At 38.4% G+C, this 24,748-nt stretch overlaps 1 protein-coding gene and 1 long non-coding RNA gene across 3 annotated transcripts in view; one reads left to right on the top strand and one right to left on the bottom strand.

Moving 5' to 3' along the window:
• Positions 1–5,959: 5,959 nt before the first annotated feature.
• LOC126077787 (plasma membrane ascorbate-dependent reductase CYBRD1) overlaps positions 5,960–24,748 on the bottom strand; it is a 29,108-nt gene continuing 10,319 nt past the window's right edge. Inside the window, exons 2-4 of one of the 2 annotated variants that reach the window (XM_049887426.1) lie at positions 20,422–20,630; positions 10,202–10,356; positions 5,960–9,632 (exon numbers count right to left, since the gene is read on the bottom strand). In XM_049887426.1, coding sequence (XP_049743383.1) covers positions 9,329–9,632; positions 10,202–10,356; positions 20,422–20,630 — 668 coding nt within the window. In that variant the 3' untranslated portion in view covers positions 5,960–9,328. The remainder of the gene's footprint in view (positions 9,633–10,201; positions 10,357–20,421; positions 20,631–24,748) is intronic. The other variant, XM_049887427.1, reaches the window with a different exon arrangement.
• LOC126077788 (uncharacterized) lies at positions 15,245–19,043 on the top strand. Its single transcript, XR_007517848.1, has 3 exons — positions 15,245–15,318; positions 15,877–15,971; positions 18,958–19,043. It is a non-coding gene; the product is annotated as an uncharacterized LOC126077788 (long non-coding RNA).

Here is a 24,748-nt window from a genome sequence, read left to right as displayed (position 1 = left end):
ACCCAGAAAAACAAGACAGTCTGTCGAGTTCTGGCTCTCACAGTTTTCACTGTATAAGTAATTTTATCCCCCAAATTTGACCACTTCATTGAAACAAATTCCTTAAACTACAACTTACTATAACGGACACAAAATTGAAATAGCTATATATCTATTTAAGAAATTGGGTTCGTTATCAAAAAACCTTCCCACAAAGAAAACCACAATTCCAGATAGTTTCACTGGCAAATTCTGTCACACATGTAAAGAAGGAAGAAATAATATCAATATTACACAAATTCTTTCAGAAAATAGAGGCCAGAACCAGTGGTGTCACTGGGGGTGGGGGGGTTCAGAGGGTGTGGACAGCACCCCTTGACACTGTCAGAGGTGATGGCACCAAAATGACCCCCACAGTCCAGGGTGGTGGTGACGGTGGCAGCAGTAGGCAAGCCAGCGCCGCAGGGGAAGGGGCTGCCAAGGCAGTGGCGTCACTAGAGTTGTTGTCACTCGGTGTGGTAACTTATCGCCACCACTACCACCCCCACCACCACTCCCCATCACCCAGTGGGTAACTCTTTACCTCCCTTCCTTCCCCCACACCTCACCAGCCAGTCAGCGTGCAGGTGGGTAGGCTGTGGCACTTTGGCCAATGGTGGATGGAAGGAGCTACGGAGAGCCGTGGTGGGAGAGGCTGGGAAGGGTGGGACATACAATGGGGCACTCGGCCCTACGGGGGGGTAGGCGGGCCACCTCACCCACTGGGGAGTTGGGGGTGACACCATGAGTTACTGCACTGGGTGACACCGACCCTACTTACGCCACTGACAGAACAGTTCGCAAATACTTCTGCAAGGCTAATTTTGCCTTGATAGTAAAACCTGACAAAAAAAAAAAAAAAAAACACTGCAGACCAATATCTCTCATGAGCAAAGAGCAAATATTCTTAACAAAATAAATCAAATTGAGCAATATATGTATTGGTCCAAATTTATAATTCTATCAATGTAATTCGCTATATTAACAAAATAAAGAAAAAATATTATTTCAGTAGATGTAGAAAAATCATGTGACACAAATTAACACCCAGTCATGATAAAAACAAAAACAAAAACTCAGCAAATTAGAATTCCTCAGCCTGATGAAGAACATATATGATAACATCATATTTAATGATAAAACATTGAATGCTTTCCCTCTATGATATTGAACAAGAAAAGAATGTCTACCCACACCAATTTACTGATGTTTACTGATAATTTTGAAATGTATCAAAAATTTAAGATGGATTGTTTGATGAATAAAGGAATACAGAGATAGATAGAAATATCATAAAGCAAATATACCAAATTATTAGTTGCAGACAACAATTTCTACATGTACAATTCAGTGACATTGACTATATTCTTCAAGTTGTGCAATCATTTTCGCCTCCCTTTTCTGAATTGTTACTCCACCATTAATGTGAATTCACTGCTCCCTAAATTTATTCGTAACCTCTCGAGTTGGTTTTGTCAATTTGATCCCGTATAGATAGTTCCTTAAGAGAGCACAATGCTTAAGGCAGACATTCTTTATTAAATAAGCTAAACTATTGTTTGGTTTAAGGAAGGCTTCAGGGGATATTTTTGGCTTAAGGTTTAAAGATTATCTCAAAGGGCAAGGGTTTCAGAAGTTCATCCAGCCTCTATGGCTCAAGAAAGTCTAGAGTCCATGAGAGTTTTAAGTTCTGTTTCTCATTTTCCCCCTTTTGATCAGGATTCTTCTGTAGAATCTTTGATCAAAACGTTCAGTAATTGTAGCCAGGCAGCATCCAGTTCTTCTGGTCTCATGGCAAAGGAAGCAGTTGCTCATGAAGGCAATCAGCCACCTGTTCCGTTTGCTCTTCCTACTCCTGACTCTTCTACTTCCTCTGGTGCTCCAGGTGAATAGAGAACAATTGTTGTAACTTGGATGTCTGCTTGCAAGCTTTTGAGACCCCAGGCACTAAGCAACAAACTAGTAGGTAGAACAGAAGCACTAAAGACGATATTAGGCCAATTAACTGGGATGTCGCATGAAACCATGACGGTAAACCTTCAAACCAAGAAAACAAATCCCATGAGGTATTTGATTGTACATAATCAGCATCCGTGACTTTAATATTTCTTTTTAGAGCAAGTTTTCCTTTCTGGAAAAATTGCACCAAAACCACAGAGAGTTCCTGCATGTCTCCCTCATCCCCTCCCAGAACACTGTTGCTACAATTATTAACCTCTTGCCTAAGTTTCCCACGTTTGTTGTTACCTGAAGTCCATAGTTTACCTTAAAGTTCACTCTTTGCATTTTGTGAATTTTGACAAATGCATAATGTCATGTGTTCACCATTACTATATCCTACAGAATAGTTTAATTGCCCTAAAAATGCCCTGTGCTCTACCTATGTTTCCCTCCCCCTTCTCCCTCCTCCTGACAACCACTGATCTTTTCACTGCCTCTATAGTTTTGTCTTTTCCAGAATGTCATATAGTTGGAATCATACATTATGTAGTTTTTTCAGACTGGCTTCTTTGACTTAGCAATATGCATTTAAGACTCTTCCATGTCTTTTTGTAGCTTGATAGCTTATTTATTTTTATTGCCGAATAATACTCGGTTGTATGGATACACCACAGTTTGTTTATCCATTCACCTATTGAATGACATCTTGGTTGCTTCCAATATTTGGCAATCGTGAGTAAAGCTCCTATAAACATTTTTGTGCAGGTTTTTGTGTTGACATAAATTTTCAGTTTATTTGAGTAAATACCTAGGAGGGCAATTGCTGCATCATATGTAAACTTATGTTTAGCTTTGTAAGAAACACCAAACTGCTTTCCAAAGTGGCTGCTTCATTTTGCATTGTCACCAGCAATGAATGAGGGTTGCTATTGGCCTGCAGTGCTTTAGATTTTCGATTGTCAGTGTTTTAGATTTTAGCCATTCTAATAGGTGAGTAGCGGTATCTTATTGCTAATTTAATTGTCAATTCCCTAATGATACATAACATTGGGGATCTTTTTATATAATTATTTGCCATCTGTATATCTTCTTTGATGAGTGTCTCTTCAGATCTTTGCCCATTTTTAAACCGTGTTGTTTATTTTCTTATTGTTGAATTTTAAGTGTTGTTTGTATATTTTGGATACACATCCTTTATCAGATATGTGTTTTGCAAAAATATTCTCCCAGTCTGTGGCTTGTGTTTCATCGTCTTAACAGTGTATTATGCAGAGCAGAAGTTTTTAATTTTAATGAAGATCGACTTACTTTTTCCTTTATAGATGTGCTTTTGGTGTTGTATTTAAAAAGTCATTGCCAAAGCCAAAGTCACCTAGATTTTCTCCTATGTTATCTTCTAGAAGTTGTATAGTTTTGTGTTTAACACTTAGCTCTGTGATCCATTCTGAGTTAATTTTTTCAAAGGTGTAAGGTCAGTATCTAGATTCATTTTTTGCATGTGGATGTCTAGTTGTTCCTTTCTCCATTGAATTGCATTGCTCCTTTGTCCAAGATCAGCTGACTGTATTTGTGTGGGTCTGTTTCTGGGCTCTCTGTTCCACTGATCTTTTTGCCTATACTTTCTCCACATCGTACTGTCTTTATCACCAAACTTCTTTATTCAAATAAAACCCAAAATAAACAAAAATTTCTAAGGTAAATTTAATAAACCCTAGGAAAACATCTCTTAGATTTTTTTCTACACTCATTTAGATTTTTACAATAAAAATGATGTATCACTTATCCATTGCTGTATAACGAACCACCCCAAAACTCAATGGCTTAAAATACCAACAATTTATTATTCCTCATTATTCTGTGAGTTGACTAGATAGAGCTCAACTCAATGGTTCTGCTGATCTCACTTAGAATCTCTCATGCATCTGCCATCTCAGAGTAGAACTGCCCCATAGGGTTTCCAAAGCTGTAATCTTTATGGAAACAGACTGCCACATCTTTCTCCCATGGAGCAGCTGATGGGTTCAAACTGCCAACCTTTCAGTTAGCAGCCCAGCACTTAACCACTATGCCACCAAAGCTCCTTTTCTGTTGATTAAAGGAGGCCAAAAAGGCCCGCCAAGATTCAAGGGAAGAGGAAATAAACTACCTCTTGATATGAGGAGCAGAACATGCATATGAGGAGAAGGTGAATTCATGGTGACCACCTGGAAGACACCTAGCTCAGAGATTTGCTGCCCAAATTTCAATTTAAAGCACAGATTTAAGATGTTTGTAATTTATAAGGAAATAAATGGTTGTTTTTTTACAAGAACAATCTTTGCTTTCTAGATCATAGAGCTTTTTTTGTTAAGTAGCAGCTTTCAAAGTGCACCAAAGTGTTGGTTTAGGGGTACAATGTAAAGCATTCTGAACTGAATTGGCGAGTACTCGTTTAAGATCAACCTGAAATGAAATACAAAAAAAAAAAAAAAAAAGCCCATTGCCATTGAGTTGATTCTGACTCATAGTGACTCAATAGGACAGAGTAGAACTGCCCCATAGGGTTTCCAAGGAGCAGCTGGTGGATTTGAACCATTGATCTTTTGGTTAGCTGCTGAGCTTTTCACCACTGCATCACCAGGGCTCTGAAATGAAATACAGTATCCCTGAAATTAACAATATAAATCAGTGACAAAATATGATTTAACATAAAAATTCAATTAACACAGAATATTACAGCTCTTTGTATAACAGGGCAGAGAGTATCACAGTGTCCTCAGTGTCATAACAGCTACATATGACATAAAATGTCACTTACATTTCCCAGGAGAAAAAGGCTAAACAAGCTGTCATATTAAGAGTGGTATGAGCATTGCCACTACTTTGATCCTACTGATGTATCTTATTTGAAAAAAAATCCCAATTTACTCATCATGAATTATGTATTTTCTCTAAAACAAGTTACTGTAAACAGAGAGTTGTGTAATAACCAGCATTTTTCTTCCCTGATTTTCCAACTTAACAGCATCTGCCTTAGTTGCCTACATCTATGGCACCCTTCTACACTACAGTGTGGCTCCAATTCAGATCTCATATGGCAGGAGTGTGACCTAGTTTTGAAACATTCCTCTGATACTTTTAGCAATGTGAAAGATATGGTGCTCAGAGTACACTTTATAGAGAAATCTGATAGCATTTTCAATAAAGGAACTTAGAAAGTATCGCCATTGAACAAACAAATAAAAAGCATAGGAAAGAAAATGTCAAAACAGTGCCTATACCTAAAACAAACAAACAACAACAAAAAAAGGTGCCTATATCTTCTAACCTGGACAAATTGATAGCACAAACAAAAGGCTTCTAAATAACTTTTATTACTATATAAAAACAAGTCAAGAAAAAATAAATGCATATTATTCCTACAAAATTGTAAAATGTTCAGGTTATTTAATATTTTTCAATAAATGTGCTGAGATAAAAAGACAAATTTAAAGATAGAAATCTTAATAAACAATCTGAAAAGGAAATTAAGAAAACAACTCCATTTTACAATAATATCCAAAAGAATAAAATACATAGGAATAAATTTAACCAAGGAGATGAAAGACTTGTGTACTGAAAATTACAAAACATTGCTGAAAGAAATTAATGAAGACCTAAATTAATGGAAACATCTCTTGTTCATGGATTTGAAGACTTAACGTTGTCAATGTGGCAATACTCCCCAAAGCAATCCCTATCAAAATTCCAACGGTCTTTTTTGCAGAAATGGAAAGCTGATCCTCAAATTTATATGGAATTGTATGGGGCCCAGAATAGCTAAAGTTAAAAATCTTTTCTTTACACTTCTGGTCTTCAAGTACCTTGCCTATTCTTCCCTATGTGTAGCTGTAAGACAGAGCAGTTATAGTTTCCTGTTGGAGTTATCTAAAACAGGACATAGCAAGATAAAAATTCCATTAGATTGCAATAAAACTAGCATCAAGATTTACTTCTTCCTTTGTGCTTTTAGATTTGGCAGTTGACGTGGTCCACCAGTACTGCACTGGAATTTCCAACTCAGCAGGAAGAAGAGCCTAATTAACAATGAGACATACTCTTTATTCTGTCCTTTAGAATATGGCAACCACTTGTCAGTATTCCTGAAAAAGTGCAATTGGCTTCTTTGTCGTTTGATTGTAAGATCTGAGATTCTGTTTCTGAACATCACAGCTTAAATGAAGCCGTACAAGTAAAGAAAGTACTTTGGAGGGAGGGCTCAGTTTGACGTAAGGAGCAAAGGAAGCTGTACACTTTTGATGACATTAATTCAAAAAAATATATTTACTTGAGTTTCTCAATAAACCCTTTGAGAAAAAAGGCTTTAGTGTTGATTTAGATGAGTGTTAAAGCTTTCTTTTCTGAAATTAGATTATGGGGTAAGCCAAGCCAGACCATCTCTGCAGATGATATAAGCTATAATTATTTGGGGAGGTTTCAATCACTGTTTTGGAATTGATACCTGAGGCTTTCTTCTCTCCTATTCTTTTTGAGGGCTTTTTATAAGATATTTTGGAGGGAGATGCTTTAGGTAGGAATTATCAGCTTTTGAAAGATAAAGGTGCAATTGTCGTTAGAATATAAAGCCTATGAAAAGAAGAGTCTCAAACAGAAAGATTTTCTAGATATATTTTACTATGCATTGTTTTCATAGGGGCTGAGAAAGAAAAGAAGTTCCTATAATATCTGTAAGATTACCCTCATATTAGTCCACGTGAGAGATAAAATAAAGGGCTGGGACGAACAGTGCTCAAATACTTTGCAATGGAGCTATTCTAGTGCCAAATCCATAATTAACTTTTCATGGATAACTGCTTTTTTGGCCTATATGAAATGGAATGGCAGCCTCTATTCTCAGGGTTCAGTCATTCTTCCCCTGCCCCCGCCAAAAAAAACCCAAAAAAACCTGGGATTTTTTGCACCTTTATGTAATGAAACATCCATGTATCAAAATATATTTGTTTGGTTAGTAGCATGCGCTTACCATCGAGTTGATTCCGACTCATGATGACCTAGGGTAGGCAGGCCTACCATCTCCACAGCCAAAGCTGTTCAGCAGCTAAGATTTGAAGAACAAAAATTAAATTTGATTCGTCAGGGTCATATCCAAACCTACTCTGCCACCAGTGGCAGAGTGCCTGTGCCCTATTTCCAGGTATGGTTGGTCTTTTTCCCTTGGTTATTTGGGGCATTTGTCTTGGAAGAGAGAGCCAGAAGGTAAAGAAGCACCCCTTAATAACACCACTCTATTCCTAAAATTAAGAATTATTCAGAGGGGTCTAAGTTGGTGCAAATTAGTATAAAACAGAAAAACACAGCATAACGAAGTGGTTAGGATCATGGACTCAGGAGCCAGACTGCTAGGTTTTGAATCTCAGTTCCACCACTTACAAGCTGGGCAACCGTTGAGCAAGTACAATTATTACTCCCATTTTATAAATGAGGGATCTGACTTCTCCAAATGTCAGCTCCCCATCTATAAAATGGGGATAACAGTACCTACTTCACAGGGTTTTTCTGAGGATTAAATGAGCTTATATTTGAAAAGTGCTTACAATAGAATACATACAAGTGCTATGTAAGTATTTTTAAAAATAAAAACAGAAACCTAAGAAAAAGTGCACTTGGATGTTTGCAAAGAAGTTTATGCTGCTTAAACATTCAGACCTATTCTCATTCTAGGCAGGTTTGGGATTGTGGATCATAAAGTATACCAATCCCAAGGAAGCACTGGGACTAAGTTGGGTTTTGGATAATCTTCCAGGCCTGACCCAAGATTTCTTCAGTCACTCAGGGCTCAGTCACTGTTCCAAAATACCCTAATATAAAGCCTGGTCTTAGATGTGAGCACAGACCAGCTGGAGTGGTGAAGAGGGAGAAGAGGTGGGGAGAAGTGAGCTAAATTTCCAGTTATTTTCCTAAATTTTTTTCCCTGTATTTTAGTCATGATATCTGTATAGCATCATAGTCTAAACCCTGTCCTGGAGAGTCATGATCTGACTCTGAAACTTTAGTACTAGTTCTACTTAGTTTTGGAATCATTGAGCTCCTGGGAAATGACTAAATGATCAAAGCACATCATGCTGCCAGTTTACCAAATTAATCAACCGATAGACATATGTTGAGCATCTATTCTGCATGAGGCACTGGGATTCTGTGTAAGGCACTGTGACAAATGCTTTGGTCCTCAACAAGAAAAAGGTAACATGACCACAATTTATATACAGTCATCCCTCAGTATGCACAAGGAATTGGTTCCAGATCCCTGTGGACACCAAAATCCATGGATGGTCTTTTATATATGTATATATAAATGCCTTATATAAAATGTCACTGTTGTTGTTATTAGGCGCCATTGATTCTGACTTATAGCAACCCTATGTACAATAGATTGAAACGTTGCCAGGTCCTGCACCATCCTCACAATCATTGCTATGTTTGAGCCCATTGTAGCAGCCACTGTGTCAGTCCATCTCATTGAGGATCTTCCTCTTTTTCGCCGACCTTCTACTTTACCAAGCATGATGGCTGTCTCCACGGACTAGTCCCTCCTGATAACGTGTCCGAAGCATGTGAGATGAAGTCTCACCATCCTTGCTTCTAATGAGCATTCTGGCTGTACTTCTTCTAAGACAGATTTGTTCATTCTTCTGCAAGTCCATGGTATGTATATTCAATATTCTTTGCCAACACCGTAATTCAAAGGCATCAATTCTTCTTTGGTCTTCCTTATTCTTTGGAATAAGGAAGCTTTCACGTGCATATAAGGCAACTGAAAACACCATGGTTGGGTTAGGCACACCTGAGTCCTTAGAGTGGTATCTTTGCTTTTTAACACTTTAAAGAGATCTCTTGCAGCAGATTTGCCGAATGCAATGCATTGTCTAACTTCTTAACTGTTGCTTTCTGGGGTGTTGATTGTGAATCCAAGCAAAACTTGCATATAACCTATGCACATCCTCCTGTATACTTCACATCATCTCTAGATTACTTATAATACCTAATACAATGTAAATGCTGTGTAAATAGTTGTTATACAGGACTATACTGTTTAGGGAATAATGACAAGAAAAAAAGAAGTCTTTTTTTTCCCCAAATATTTTGAATCTACTGTTGGTTGAATCTGAAGATGTGGAACCTGTGGATATGGAGGGCCGACTGTTTATATTGATCATGTCCTTTCCAATTCACGTAAGTTCACAGGTCCCAATCAATACATAGTCTTTCAAGAAATCCTACTTTATGATTAAAATAAATATTGACAGTATGTAACTCAATCATCTTATGGCTAAACAGGAGATGCTAACGCGTAGGGCTGGTTTGTAAAAGTGGAGTTACACATGCCAACATTTTACATGGTGGATCTCTGTCCAGCATCATCAAGGGTGAAGTTTCTTTTCCTTGCTGCTACTTCATTGTTTAACTCTAAATCCGATTTGTCTGTGTTGTTGCCAGAGTTTATTGCCATGGAGCCGTCCACTCCTTCTGTAGTGTCTCCATTGGGGTGAAGAAAGTTAGGATTTGGCTCTTTAGGACGTTTCCATTGTGGTCTGGTGACTATCCAAAAAATGAGGGCTCCGAACAGCAGAATCAGAAGGCCAAGGGTATTTGTGAAAATACCTTCCGGTGGAAATGAACTGTATGAGGGATTTTTCCTATGAAAAATAAGAGTGTGTGTTAAATTACAAATAGGGTAGTGTAACAACATTCAAAGCAGTGCTGAATTTAACTGCTCAAACTGTACACTGGTAGAGCTGCAATGTAAATTCCCTTAAAGATTGATATTAAGGAGAAATTTAAGTCATACTATAAGCCACTCAATGGAATACTATGAAATTGTTTAAAAAATCATAATCATGCAATTGATGTTCATATAATATTTTAATATAGCATCCGGAACACTTGTATCACTTAAGAATTGAAAAAAGATGAAAAGAATGTATGCACATTTTAATTACAATTCATATAAAAACACGCAGATCAGAAAGACTGAAAGGGAATGCAGAACTTGAGCACTGCACTTGAATCTGTTGGACTTTTTGGTCCTTCTTCCAAGCTTTTAATAATGATGATATATGCATAATAAAAAATTTTTTACAAATTGATATTTTTTATTTTAAAATTTAATGTAGTTTAAAACAATATTTATATTACATTTTCCAAAGAACAAGTACTTAATATGTTATAGCTTAAGTATTACAATTAGGAAACGTATGCAACTTACAGGACAAAAAACAGTTTTTCTGTCAATCCCATAAGTGCTGTTGCAATCACTGTTCCAAAGATGAGAAGTCCAGAGTAAACGTGTATGGGCATGAGAACTGCTCGGAGAGAAAGTGGAGCATATGGAAGCAGGAAAACGAGAAAACCTAGGAGAAGCTAAACACAAAAAAAGTGCAAAAGGTTATTTAATTTTAAACTGTAATTTAATTTTAAAATTATTATAAAAGTAATATGTACAAAGTGAGAAAACCTTTCATAAAGGACCAAGGGCATAAAATGAAAAGTAAGTTACCCTAATCCACAGTTCCCCTAGCCAAAGGTAATACTTGTCACCACTTTCTCATGTTTCCTTCTGGAGAATTTCTAACCCTTTGCAAGCATAACGAAAAACAAAAAATAAAACCAAACCCATTGCCTTTGGGTCAATTCTGACTCAGTGACTCTATAGGACAGATCAGAATTGTCCCATAGGGTTTCCAAGGCTGTAAATCTTTACAGGAGCAAACGGCCACATCCTTCTCCCAGGGAGCAGCTGATGGGTTTGAACTGCGGACCTTTTGGTTAGCAGCTGAGTGCTTTAACCACTACACCACCAGTGCTCCTCGTTACTCGAGTCTCTCTCTATATATGTGTGTCTGTGTATGTATAAAACCAAAGTATATATGTATATATAAAACCAAAAACCAAAGCCATTGCCACTGAGTTGATTCCAACTCATAGCGACCCTATAGGACAGAAACTGTTCCATAGGGTAGTTTTGGTTAGCAACCAAGCTCTTAACCACTGTGCCACCAGGGCTCAGTGTGTGTGTGTGTGTGTGTGTGTGTGTGTATAAAAGAAAAGGGAGCTAACTATACATATTTTTCTGCATCTTGCTATTTTCCCTTAACAGTATAACTTGGAAATCTTTTCATATCAGCACACATTTATCTAGTTAATTCTTTTTGGTGGCTGTCTAATATTCTATTTTAATTTTAAGGATGTAGCATAATTTATTTATTCAGTTCGGTATTTATAGATGTTTCTGTTTCTGTTTTTTTGTTATCACTAACAAGGCTGCAGTGAACATTCTGATACTTGTTTGTTTTTTATCTATTTCCTAAGGTTGCTAAGAGGAAGGAAATAAGAGTTTTTAATCATTAAAACCAAATATAAACAGGCATAATTTACTTAGTTCAACTTAAAAAGTTATGTGGAAAGAAACTGACAGTTTTGTTTCATGAAGAACAAATGAGTTCTCCAGAAAAGTTATCTCCATTTCCTTGGTAATTAAATCTCTAGTGGGATACTTCTCTGCAGTAGAGACAGCAAGATTCATATATAAACTGAAGTCATGTGTGCTATACATTCACAGTTTTTGTTTTGTTGCCCCACATTTCCTGCCTGTTAAGTATTCTCTTCAAGAAAGTAAAGATGATTTAGTGACTAATGAATTACTGAGTCTAAAAGGGCATTTTTCCTCCAAGTTTCTATTTGGTCCCTGGGTGGCGCAAACAGTTTGCGCTTGGCTACTAACCAAAAGGTTGGCGGTTTGGATCCACCCAGCAGAGCAGCAGAAGAAAGTCCTGCTGATCTTCTTCTGTGAAGATTAAAAAACAAAACTCATTGCTGTGGAGTCAGTTCTGACTCATGGCAACCCCCTGTGTTACAGAGTAGAATGGCTCCATACGGTTTTCTTCACGGAAGCAATTCGCTGGACTTTCTTCTGCAGAGTGCTGGGTGGGTTCCAACAGTCAACCCTTGGGTAGGTAGCCAATCACAAACCGCTTGTGCCACCCAGAAGCCTATGGAGTGCGGTTCTACTCTGACACACGTGGGCTTGCCATGAGTCAGAATGGACTTGATGGCAATCGTTTGTTTTGTTTTTCTTTTTAAAATCTGGAATCTACCACCTTTAAAAAACAACTACTGAGTAAGAGAGAATGAGGAGAAAAGCACTAACATCACTGTTTGCCTTTTCCTGATTCAGATCAAAGGACTAATGGGGGTACCAGAAGGAAAAAAAAAAAAAAAATTTTTTTTTTTAAGGCAGGATAAAATCAGTTTATAGACAACAGTAATGAATGGAAAGAAATTAAAAATACATAATAGGCTATTTGCATATTTTGTTTTGTACTCAATACCACAAATGCTAGAAAACAAGAGAAACGGTTCAGAGGGTGGCTCAGGATATTCCTGATTCTCCTTCAGTGAATTTAGTGAATTTGATATAAGGATTAAAGGAGCAATTCCTGAAGTACATGTTGTCCTTTCTATAAAAAAATGTGTCTTGAGGAAGTGACTATTAGAAATTTCTGTGAATAAGTCACCGTATCTTTTTTGTGACTTACCCACAGAAAAAAAGCTTTTTTCTTTTCTCACCCACAGAAATATACATTTCCCACATCCCTGTTCTCCTGCCTTTTTTCATTCCTAAGCTTTTTACTGTTTTCTCTCACTTCCTTCATGATTTATCGTGTGTGTCTCCTGTAATCCTGTGGGGTTCAATGATCTAAGCAGGTGGGACATTAGAAATTTGCTTACAGGGCCCTTGGGCTATTCAACTCCCCTAAATCTTATTTTCACTATTAAAATTTTTTCTACCATAAGAAAATTGCTTTTAAAATTAAAGTAAAAAAGTTATTACGGAATGTTTAATTTTGATTAAAAATGCTCCATGTGAACTTCTGTAAAGACTTTCCAGCGAGTGTTCTTATGTTTACTCTGTGCAGCCTCCAAACCGTCTCCCACACTGGAGCCAGAATGGTATTTTTTTAAGTGAAAATCATATCATGTAACTCATCTGCTTAACATCTTCCAGTAGCTTCCCACTATTCCCAGACTAAAGCCTAGATCCCTAACCATGTCTCACAAACCCACCGTCCATGAGGATATGGCATATGGGAACTCTTACATACTGCTGCAGGAAGATACCTGGAGTCAGTACTTCAGAAAACATGTTAGGCTGAACATGCAATTCCACTCTTAAGTACATGCCTAGAGAAACCTTGCATATGAGTACCAGGAGATGGGTACATGATTGTTCAATGAAGCAGTGTTTGTAACAGAAAACAATTTAAAATAACCCAAATAAAGAATGAATAAATTTGTGGTATGGTCATACAATGGAATGAGAAAGTAAAAATGAATGAACTACAGGTAAAGGAATCAATATGGTTGAATCAGTAGAGTGAAAAAAAAGTCTCAATAGAATACATAGTACATACATAGTATGAGATCACTTTTAAAAAATTCAATTAAAAAAAGAGCAAACCTAAACAATATATTGTTTGGAAATTCATAGTATGTGGTAAAATTATAAATAAAAAGGGAACAAGAGGTCAGGAGAATGGTTACCTCTAAGGGTTGGGGTAGGTAGAGAGATGAGGGGTCAAGGAGGGTACAGGGGACATCTATGCTTTCTAAATCAGGTTGGGTGGTGGAATCATGGGAGTCCATTTCATAACCATACATACATTTTTTTTTCAAAAATGCCACAGTTAGATTTTACAAATGGTAAAAACTGTAAGCTAGAAATGCTTTACAATCCACAGATAAACGTGAGGTAAGAAGACTTTTGGGCCCTTTTTGGTTGGATCTTTTTGTCACTTGTTTCTTTCCCTCCCTCCTTCCTTCATTTATTGAAACAACCCAGACACTGGCTTCATCTGGCAGGTAAATACTGCTTTTCCACACAGGAACTAAATCAAACCCTGACAGTGCTAAGGTCGAGAGGACCTAATCTTCAAAATCTCTCCCTTCTCTTCATACTCTGCGCTAGGTTTGTTTCTTGAGTTGGACTGAGAGTGTGAACTGACTTCACAAACTTGGGTGAATGGTCTGCACGCAATTTATACTTAGTGCCTGAAGTGCACTGGCCGTTCCAGCTGGGAACACCCCTGTGGCTGGTGTTTTGACAGCCAGTAGCAAATCAGCCTGCAGCAGTTGTGTCCAGAGTGGCTACTTCCTGTCCTCTACCCAGAAGTGGCAGCCCCTGGAAGTGCCACTAAGAGAGAATTCATCTTCACTTAAACCTATGAAATCTGACAGAAAACATCTCTGTCAAAGCATATTTTTGTGGCTCATGTATTTTTGCAACTAAGAATATGGAGGCAGGCATTTTTGTCAGTCATAACGAAGGAGCTCAGCACCTATCAAAAGTGGAGAAAGAAAGTTTAGAAATGGTTTCTTCCCAATGAGAAAGGAATTGTTCTTTAATTTCTCCCTTCCTGCACCTGGGAAATCTGTTCTGTCATTTCTAGGGAGAAGAAACACAAATAAAAAAGCTTTCTTACAACAAAGGAATAAAGCTGAAATGTAGTTAATTTTTCTTAGACTAAAACAAGAAACACACACACACACATATATAAAAAATCACACACATACATACATACACACATTTATATGCATATGTAATTTATACATAATATATACAATTTTTATGATTTATATATATTTAAAAATTCAAGCAAATCAAACAAGACATATTTTAAAAATCAGTAATTCCCCAGCCAATCCCACTCCTACAATGGTAGCAGTTTAGTATATTCTCCCATACCTTTCTTGACCCATCTATACATGTATTTTTTTTTACTTTCTTTCTCCAAAAATAACATTCTACTAGACACATAACTCCCCATTATCTTTTAAACTGAAGTATATATCATAGACTTCACTCGTGGGTCAGAAGCTATAACTGTAATATTCTTTTTTTAATAAGGTTACGAACCTTATGATGGAGAAATAATGCTGAGTTATCTGAGTTGGCCCCATCTAACCCCACGAGTCCTTAAAAGCAGAGGACTTTCTCTGGCTAGAGGCAGAAGAGATGTGGCAGGAGAAGTCAGAGAGTTTACAAGCATGAAATGAATTCCACACACCATTGCTGTCTCTGAGATGAAGAGGGGGCCGCTCACAAGGACTGAGAGGTTAATATCCAGCAAGGAAATGGGGACCTCAGCTCCACAACATCAAGGAGTTAGATTCTGCCAACAACCTAAATGTGCTTGCTTAGAAGCTGATTCTTCCCCAGAGCCTCTGGACAAAAGCCCAGGCTGGCTGACACCTTGATTTCAGCCTTGTGAGACGCTGAACAGAGGAACCAGCTGAACCAACCTGCACTTCCGACCTGCAACAACGGTAAGGTAATAAATTTGTGTTGCTTTAAGCCACTAAGTTTTTGGTAATTTGTTCCGGCAATAATAGAAAAATGATAAAATACTTCATGGATTTTTTAAAGGTATTTATTAAGTCATTTTTCCTTGTGTATTTTGCTGTTCTCTTTGTAGTTTCTAAAGTGAATACGTAGTTGGTGTATTTTAAGTTCTTTACAAAAAATAAATAAATAAAACCATTTAAACCTATATTTCTCTGAGAACCACTTTAGTTAAGACTTATAGATTTTAGAATAAGTATTCTCTTTTTTATTAATTCTTAGATATTTCTTAAATTTACATACTAAGATACATAACAGAGTATATATTGGCTTTTAGAGAATCCAGATTAAAGGGCATATCTGGTATAGAAAATCTTTCTTTAAACTTTAAAAGCATTTATCATTATTATTATTATTATAAAAGAAATACATGCATGTTACAGAAATGTTAGAAGATACAGAAATTGAAAAGAAAAATAATCTACTAGAATCCAGCCACCTAGAGATAATCAGTGTTAACATTCTGGTGTGTATCTTTTCAGATGTTCTGAGAATGGCTTGGTGTATACCTAATTCAGTAAAGGCATTTTAACTCATTTTAACTACTATGCTCAGAACTATAGACAAACTCTCACAGGTAAGCTGTGTGTGAGTTTGGGTGGTTTCCCCTCTCTTCCTCAGAGATATGGCTGTCCACTAAGGATGCTCAAACATGGGCTGAGGGATCGTGGGGGAGTCGTGGAAGTGGTGGATTATAGGGAGGGTTCAGGGCTTGGACAGACCTCGGCCTGAGTGCCTGCTCTGCCACTAGCTGTGTAGCAGGAAAAGTTATTTACCTCTCTGTGCATCTTCACCATCAATAAACCACGTCATGGGTGACTAAAGGATTAACTGAATTATGTACAATGCTTCACACAGTGCACAGGCTATAGTAACCTGCATCCTGATGCAGCGCAGAGGAAATGAGAAAAAGCCAGGGTAACTGTTATGGATTGAATTATGTCCCCCAAAAATGTGTGTATTAACTTGGTTAGGTCATGTGTGGTTGTCCTCCATTTTGTGATTCTCCTATGTTTTATAAATCATAATCTCTGCCTGTGGTTAAAAAGGATTAGGGTAGGCTATAACACCCTTGCTCAGGCCATGTCCCTGATCCAATGTAAAGGGAGTTTCCCTGGGGTGTGTCCTGTACCACCTTTTATTTCCCAAGAGATAAAAGGGAAGCAAGTAGAGAGTTGGGAACCTCATACCACCAAGAAAGCAGCACTGGGAGCACAGTGTATCCTTTGGACCTGAGGTTCCTGCGCTAAGATGCTTCCAGACCAATGGAAGACCGATGACAAGGAACCTCCTCCAGAGCCCAGAGAGAGAGAGAAAGCCTTCCCTTGGAGCTGGCGCCCTGAATTTGGACTTATAGCCTACTACACTGTGAGAAAATTAATATCTCTTTGTTAAAGCCATCCACTTGTGGTATCGATGTTATAGCAGCACTAGGTGACTAAGACAGTAACTGACCGCTGAAAACAGAATAGGGAGTGCAGGAAATTCCTAAGGAGATGCCAGTAAACCAAGTGGGTCTCCCAAAGCAGCCGGCAGCACCTCAGTGGTCCCTGCCCTCATCCATCTTACTCTCTCTGGGCAGAGGGTACCCTAGTTGGAAGAAGAAGAGGAAGCTACCTCCCAGATGCGAGGTAGTGGCTGAAAACACTGAGGGAAAATTAACCTTGAGGAGAGGAGGGTGTTATGGATGCCTGAGATCTGAGCTAGGTTCAGCTGTCCAATTTGAGATATTTTCCTTTTTCCTCAGTGATCGAAAAGATCATGTTTGATACGAGGTTTTCTTAGTGCTTCCCTCCTGCCTGGCATTTTTCCATTCCCCCGACCCCACCCCCAGGCCTGGTAATGCACACTTAAATAATTAATAGAGTCCATAGAGATATTAAGTTTTCTTTAATTAAAATTCAGAAAGCCATTTAAGATAGAAATAATGGAATAACTATGTGTCCCACTACAGTTTAATTCCTTAAGAAAAAGAAAAATGACAAATAAATGTCTGGTAAAAGAACCATTTTTTTTAAGGGATGTGAGGGTTAATTTTATATGTCAACTTGGCTAGGCTATGGTGCCCAGCTGTTTGGTCAAGCACTAGTTTAGCTGTTGCCATACACAAACTGTTAAGTTGGTGATTCGAATCCACCCAGAGGCGCCTTGGAAGAAAGACCAGATGATCTGCTTCCAAAAGGGCACAGCCTTGAAAGCCTTCAAGTGCAGTTCTACTCTGCACACCAGGAGTCACCAGGAGTCAGAATCAGTGGCGGCTGCTCTGGTTTTTTTGATGAAGGTATTTACAGGTGATTACACTTAGAGCAATTGACCTTTAGTAAAGCAGATCACCCTCTACAACATGGTGGGCCTCATTCATGCAGCTGAAGGCCTGAAGGGCAGACACTGAGGTTTCTGAGGGGGAAAGATTCTGCCTCAAGACAGAACACAGTTATCTTACTCGAGTTTCCAGCCTGCCTCCTGCCCTATGGATTTTGAACTCAAGACTGCTGGACTTTCCAACCTGTTACCTGACCTATGGATTTTGGACTTGCCAGCCCCTACAATCTCATTAGCCAATTCTTTAAAATCTCTCTCTCTATGTACATATGTGTATATTCCTGGTTCTGTTTTTTATGGAGAACTCTGACTGATACAAGGGGTCGTACATTTTAGGATATGTTTTGGGGTTTTGTGGATTCACTCTACTTTCTTATTCCTCCTATATTCACAGAAAAGTAAAGCTCCCAATGATGTCCCAATCCAGTAGTTGGATTATATACTGTACTAAGTAAGGAAGGGCAGTGAATCAATATATTTTATAAAGATTTTTTAACAAAATGGTTAACACCAAAAAGAATTTTTAAATTAACCTTTACCTCAGTGACCCAGAATAGCCAAATAGCAAGCCAAAACAGATTGCTCTCAAGAGTATGTGTTTTTAAAAAGTGAAGGGAAGCAATAATACCAACAACAACCAAAAAAAAAGTGTGTGGTTACACATATATATATGCATATATGTATATGGGTATATAAATATGTGTACATATGTATAACATACAGATGTATCTATATGCATATGTATGTCTTAAGCTGGAAACCCTGGTGGCATAGCGGCTAAGTGCTACGGCCACTAACCAAAGGGTTGGCAGTTTGAATCCTCCAGGCGCTCCTTGGAAACTCTATGGGGCAGTTCTACTCTTTCCTGTAGGGTTGCTATGAGTCGGAATCGACTTGACGGCACTGGGATGTCTTAGGCTGGGTTCTCTCATGAAGTAAAACTAGAGAGAGAGAGAAAGAACGAGACTTATCTCGAGGAAATGGCTCACATAGTTGTGGAAACTGGCAAGTCTCAAATCTGTGTGTCAGGTGCTAGGCTAGAGGCTTCTCCTGACTCATGTGCTTGCAGGGGCTGCTGGCTTACAGGGCTGTGGGATCTGGTGGATCCCAAATCTGCAGGTCAGGCAGCAGCTGCTGGCTCATGTCCCAAGAACCAGAGATCAAATGATGACGAGTCAGATGCAAGATTGAGAGCAAAAGCAAGTGAGCTTTCCTAGAATGTCTATGTATTTTGGTTGCAGGCCACACCCCTAAGGAAAATTCTCTTGTAACTGATGGGCTGACTACATCATGGAAGTGATTACACTGTATTACTTACAGAAGAGCAATCAGTCCAGTGTCTGCCAAAGCACTGAGAATCATAACCCAATCAAGCTGACACATAACATTAACCATCACAATGTATATACAGGTATGTGTATGCATGCATATATATTCATATATGTAGTAAGTCACATAGAGGGCACAGTTACGGATCCTTTTTAGACATATCCAAATACCTTGTGAGTTTGGTTTTGTGGGTTTGGAGGCTTAGAACCGTACTCTTGTGGGACAACTTGGTCAACTGGCATAATATACTTCATAAAATTTATGTTCTACACCCTGGTTTGGTGAGTAGTGTTCAGGGTCTTAAAAGCTTGAGAGTGGCCATCTAAGATACAACTATTGGTATCTATTTGTCCAGAACAAAAGAGGATGAAGGAAACCAGAGACTCAGAGAAGAAACTAGTCTATAGGACTAACAGTCTACATGAACCACAGCCTCATCTACCCTGAGACCAGAAGAACTAGATGGTGCCCAGCTACTGCTATCGACCGTTTTGAGCAGAGCCACAATAGATGGATCCTGACAGAATGGGAGAAAAATGTGAAACAAAACTCAAATTCTCAAAAAGTCCAGACTTACTGGACCTGTTGAGATTGGAGGACTCCCTGAGACTGAGGTTACCTTGTTACTAATAACAGAGTGGCTTGTAAAGATAAAGAATATGACCCATGAGTACTGTGCTCCTTTAAAAAATTACCTATATGAGACCAAATGGTTAACGATTACCCTAAAGCAAAGAGAAAGCAAAGGGGTAGGGAAAACAGATTATTGGAAACAGAATGGTACTAATGAGAATGTTGGCACATTGTGAAAAATGTAATCAATGTCACTGAATAATCTGCATATAAATTGTTAAATGGGAACCTAATCTGCTGTGTAAACTCTCACTGAAAACACAATAAAATTAAAAAAAAAAAAACTGAAGGGAAGACAAAGGGATAAATAAAATAGAATGCTGAATTTTGTCATTGTACTTCAAAATCCAACAAAGAAATATAAATTCATCTCTTCACTCATAAAGTTAAACCTAGAAAATAGAAGTCATAGAGAACGTGGGGAAGAAATCTATAGCTCTTGCCAATGCTAGTTTATTTAGCACATGGAACTTAAAAGTCCAAGAAATGTTAGTGTAGATGTTATGAGATGGAAACTTTCCTACAGACATTTGTCAAAATTTAAATCTCACATTCAAGCTCACAGTCTGAATTCTGCAGTTCCAGTGGCCCTTCTAGGGGAAAATACTTATAATGGAAACAAACTCATCACAAGGACTAGTAGGAATGGGATATTTCCAAGAAACTGAATGTTTAGAGAACATCTACTGTATCTGAGTTGTTTTACTTTTTCTACTTGTTTATAAATACACCGATTCACTGACCTGTAAGAAGTAAAGTATGACAGCTATCAATCCAATCCAGCTGTGCAGACTGTACATATTGGGGATATTCCCAGCATTGTGGTAATCAAAAACGGCCACCATAGCGATAATTGCAAGAATGGCAGCAACGGAGTTTAAGCCTGCATGAATGGATTTCATCAGTAGCTTGCTGCATTTCCAGGTCCATGGCAGTCTGTATACAATGATGGCTAAGGAGAGACAAAAAAGGGCAGAATGTGTTTAAAAAAAAAAAAAAGCAACACAAGACAGTTTGACATGCCAGATACTCTTTCATGAAGTCCCTTTCTCTTGGTTCTGCTTCTCTTCACTTCCCTGTGTTACTCCTGCCTCTCCGGTGGCTCTTTCTTGGGCTCTTCTGCTAGCATCTTCTTCACTTATAATTTGCTAACATGGGTGCTCCTCAGATTCATTCCTACAGCTTCTGCTCACCCTGCATTCTCTGTGAGGGTGGTCTCATTCACTCTCCCACCAAAATGCTATCCACATGGCAAGGACTCCAAAATTTTTATCTCTAGCCCAAAACTTGCCTTGTTGGCAATGGGTATGGTGCGGGTGCGGGTAGCCCAGAACTTGCTGCCTAACTCCAGACCCACATACCTAACTACTTTCTCTACATCGCCATATAGATGCCTCCCAAATATCTCAAACTGAATACATCCAAAACTAAACTCTTGATCTTATGATCTGGTTTATGCCTGTTGTCTCCTTCTTAGATGTGTGTTAGTTTTATAAGAAAAAGAAAGATTAATGATAGAAATATATGCAAAATGTTTAAATAGACATTTCATAAAGGATTATATCTAAGTGGTAATAAGCATAAGAGAAGTAATCAACTCATAAATAGTCATTAGGGAAATGCAAGTTAAAGCCAAAAGAAAATATCTCTACCATCCACCTGAATGGATAAAAACAGAAAGTACTGATTATTGGAGAGGATGTGAAGTAATCAGAGCTCTCATATTTGGCTAATGAGAGTGCAAATGAGAACAACCACTTTGGAAAACTGGCAGTATCTACTTAAGCTAAGCTTATGCATACCTTATGATCCAGCAATTCCACTCCTGAGTATATGCCCAAAAGAAATATACAATATATTCATCAAAAGACCTCTACTGGAATATTATTAGCAGCACTGTTTGTAGTAGCCCCAAAGTGGAAACTTCCCAAATGCCCATCGCCAGTAGAATAAATAAATAGTGATATTTCCACACCAGAGAATATACAACAGTGAGAATGAATAATCTATAACTACACATAATGATATGGATCAACCCACAATGTCAATCCCAAGAAGCCAGGCACAAACAATTTATATAAAGTGAAAGCGCAGGCAAAATTCATCTCATGAAGGAGTATACAGCAACTGGAAGGGAACACACAGAGGATTTCAGGCTACCAGTAACATTCTCCACCACCTGTCTGTCAGTCTATCGTACTGCGGTGGCTTGCATGTTGCTGTGATGCTGGAAGATACGCCATCAGTATTTCAAATACCAGCAGGGTCACTTGTGGTGGATCGGTTTCAGTGGAGCTTCCAGACTAAGACAGACTAGGAAGAGTGAGGCCTGGCGATCTACTTATGAAAGTTAGCCAGTGAAAACAGAATATTGTCTGAAACTTCAACTCTCTTTCTTTGGATGAGCCATCAGGAGGGACTGATCGCTGGAAAAGGGCATCATGGAAAAGGACATCATGTTTGGTAAAGTGGAGAGCCAGTAAAATTGAGGGAAAACCTCAATAAGATGGACTGACAGCATGGCCGCAACAACGAACTCAAACATACCAACAATTATGAAGATGGCACACAGCCAGGCAATGATTCATTCTGTTATACATTGGGTTGCCATCAGTTGGAGCCAATTCAATAGCAACTGTAAACAAACAACACTAATATTCTGCTCCTCGATCTCAGCGTTGGTTTCATAGGTGTTCAGTAAGGGATGATTCATCAAGCTATATACTTATATGTATACTTTTCTGAATGTAGATTAAACTTCAATAAAAAGGTTTTTTAAAGTGTTGTAGTTTAGACAATAGATTATATGGTCACCTTAACCTACATTCAATTAATTTTTGCTCTGAAGACAATATCCTGCTTCTACCCACTCCCTCTCATCCATGTCAGAGAAAATTTAGATATTTGGAAATGTGAGCAGATTGAAAAAAGTTTAAAGAATACAGTCATCCCTCAGTATCCATGGGGGATTGGTACCAGGACCCCGGTGAATACCAAAATCCTCGGATGCTCAAGTTCCTTCTATAAAATGGCACAGTATTTGCATGTAACTGATGCACATCCTCCTGTATACTTTAAATCATCTCTTGATTACTTATAATACCTAATACAAAGTAAATGCTGTGTAAATAGTTGTTATACTGTATTATTTAGGACATGTACAGACAAGAAAAAAGTCCATACTCAGTACAGACACAGCCATCATAGGCCCAACTACAGAGTACACGTCAGCAACAACATAACATTTTTTTCCCCCATATATTTTCAATTCGTGGTTGTTTGAATCTGATGCAGAACCTGTGGATATGGAGGGCCAACCGCACTTCCTTGGAAGACAGATTCAACTGTATTGGCAGTGTATCATGTATACTTCATAATTCCTAGCAAGTAGAACCCTCTCCCCACCAAAGATAATTATAATTTGAGTATATAAAACTTCAGAGCATCATTAAAATTTAAGGAATTATTTAGTCCATTTTCAGGCAGAAACATCCAAACCCACAAAAACAGATATGACCTCAGCCTCTTTTAAGCTTTCAGCACAAAATGTCAATCTTTCAACTCTTTGATACCATTCCAATGCTTGACACCTGTAGTGGGTTGATTAGCATCCTCCCAAAATTCATGTCCACATGGGACCTTGGAATGTGACCTTATTTGGAAATAGGGTCTTTGCAGATGTCCTCCTTTAGGATGGGGTCATACTGGATTAGACCAAACCTGTTGCTGTTGAGTCGATTCTGTCTCATAGTGACTCATAGAACTCACTGACTCATAGAACCCACCAGCTACTCCACAGGAGAAAAGACCTGGCAGTCTGCTCCCATAAATATTACAGCCTAGGAAACCCTATGGGGCAGTTCTACTCTGTCCTATAGGGTTACTATGAGTCAGAATCGACTTGACAGCACAAGTTATGGACTGAATTGCATCCCCCAAAAATTTGTGTCAACTTGGCTAGGCCATGATTCCCAGTATTGTGTGACTGTCCTCCATTTTGTGATCTGATGTAATTTTCCTATGTGTTGCAAATCCTAACCTCAGCCTGTGATTAATGAGACAAGATTAGGTTAAGTTAAAGAGGTTAGGGTGGAATGCAACACCCTTACTCAGGTCACAGCCCTGATCCAATTGATGTAAGGGGAGTTTCCCTGAGGGGTAGCCTGTATCACCTTTTATCTTATAAGAGGTTAAAAGGAGAGAGAAGTGAGCAGAGAGAGAGGGACTTCATACCACCAACAAAGAAGATCTGGGAGTGGAGTATGTCCTTTGGACCCACACTCCCTGTGCTGAGAAGCTCTAGACCAGGGGAAGATTGATGACAAGGACTTTCCCCCAGAACCAAAAGAGAGAAAAAGCCTTCCCCTGCAACTGGCACCCTGAATTTGGACTTGTAGCCTCCCAAACTGTGAGAGAGTAAGTCTCTTTAAAGCCATCCACTCGTGGTATTTATTATAGCAGCACTGGATAACTAAAATAGCACACAACAATAACACCGTTGTTACGGTTATCATCATCATCATCCTCCTCCTCCAAGCACTGCCTGGTTGGAATCTTAGATGAGTGGACTTGAACATCTCCATATGAAAAGGAAATACTCAGGATGTGTTTGTTAGAAAAAGCACATTATGAACAATCGTAACAACTTTATCTCCCCAATCTGCATCATATTACGTCAAAAATTTCCAAAATCAAAACTAACTGATGTTAAGAGTCAAGAGTGGTTATCATGACTGAAAGGGGTTACACAGGATTACAAGGGTGATTCTAGGGCACCAGGAACATTGTTCCTTGATCAAGGTGCTGGTTATACAGTTTTGTTCACTTAGAAAAATGTGTCACTTGATTTAGGTACTTTTCAGTGTGTATGTTGTTCTTCAGTAAAGAGTTCACTTAAAAAAAAAAGTCAAAAATTCAAAGACACTCTGTTCCCAGTGAATTTTTACTGTTCTGAATACTACAGGCATCACAGAGGTATGCATCAAATTTTCTATAAAACTAAAATCTACCCCCTTTGAGTGTTGAAGCTTGATTCTTAAATCTTTTATGTTTACTCAAATGTTTTTCAAA

This window comes from Elephas maximus, chromosome 6 (assembly GCF_024166365.1).
Source record: "Elephas maximus indicus isolate mEleMax1 chromosome 6, mEleMax1 primary haplotype, whole genome shotgun sequence".
In the NCBI taxonomy this organism is placed as follows: domain Eukaryota; kingdom Metazoa; phylum Chordata; class Mammalia; order Proboscidea; family Elephantidae; genus Elephas; species Elephas maximus.
The sequence above is the reverse complement of the archived record's forward strand: the minus strand, read 5'-3'. Positions and strand labels throughout refer to the sequence as shown.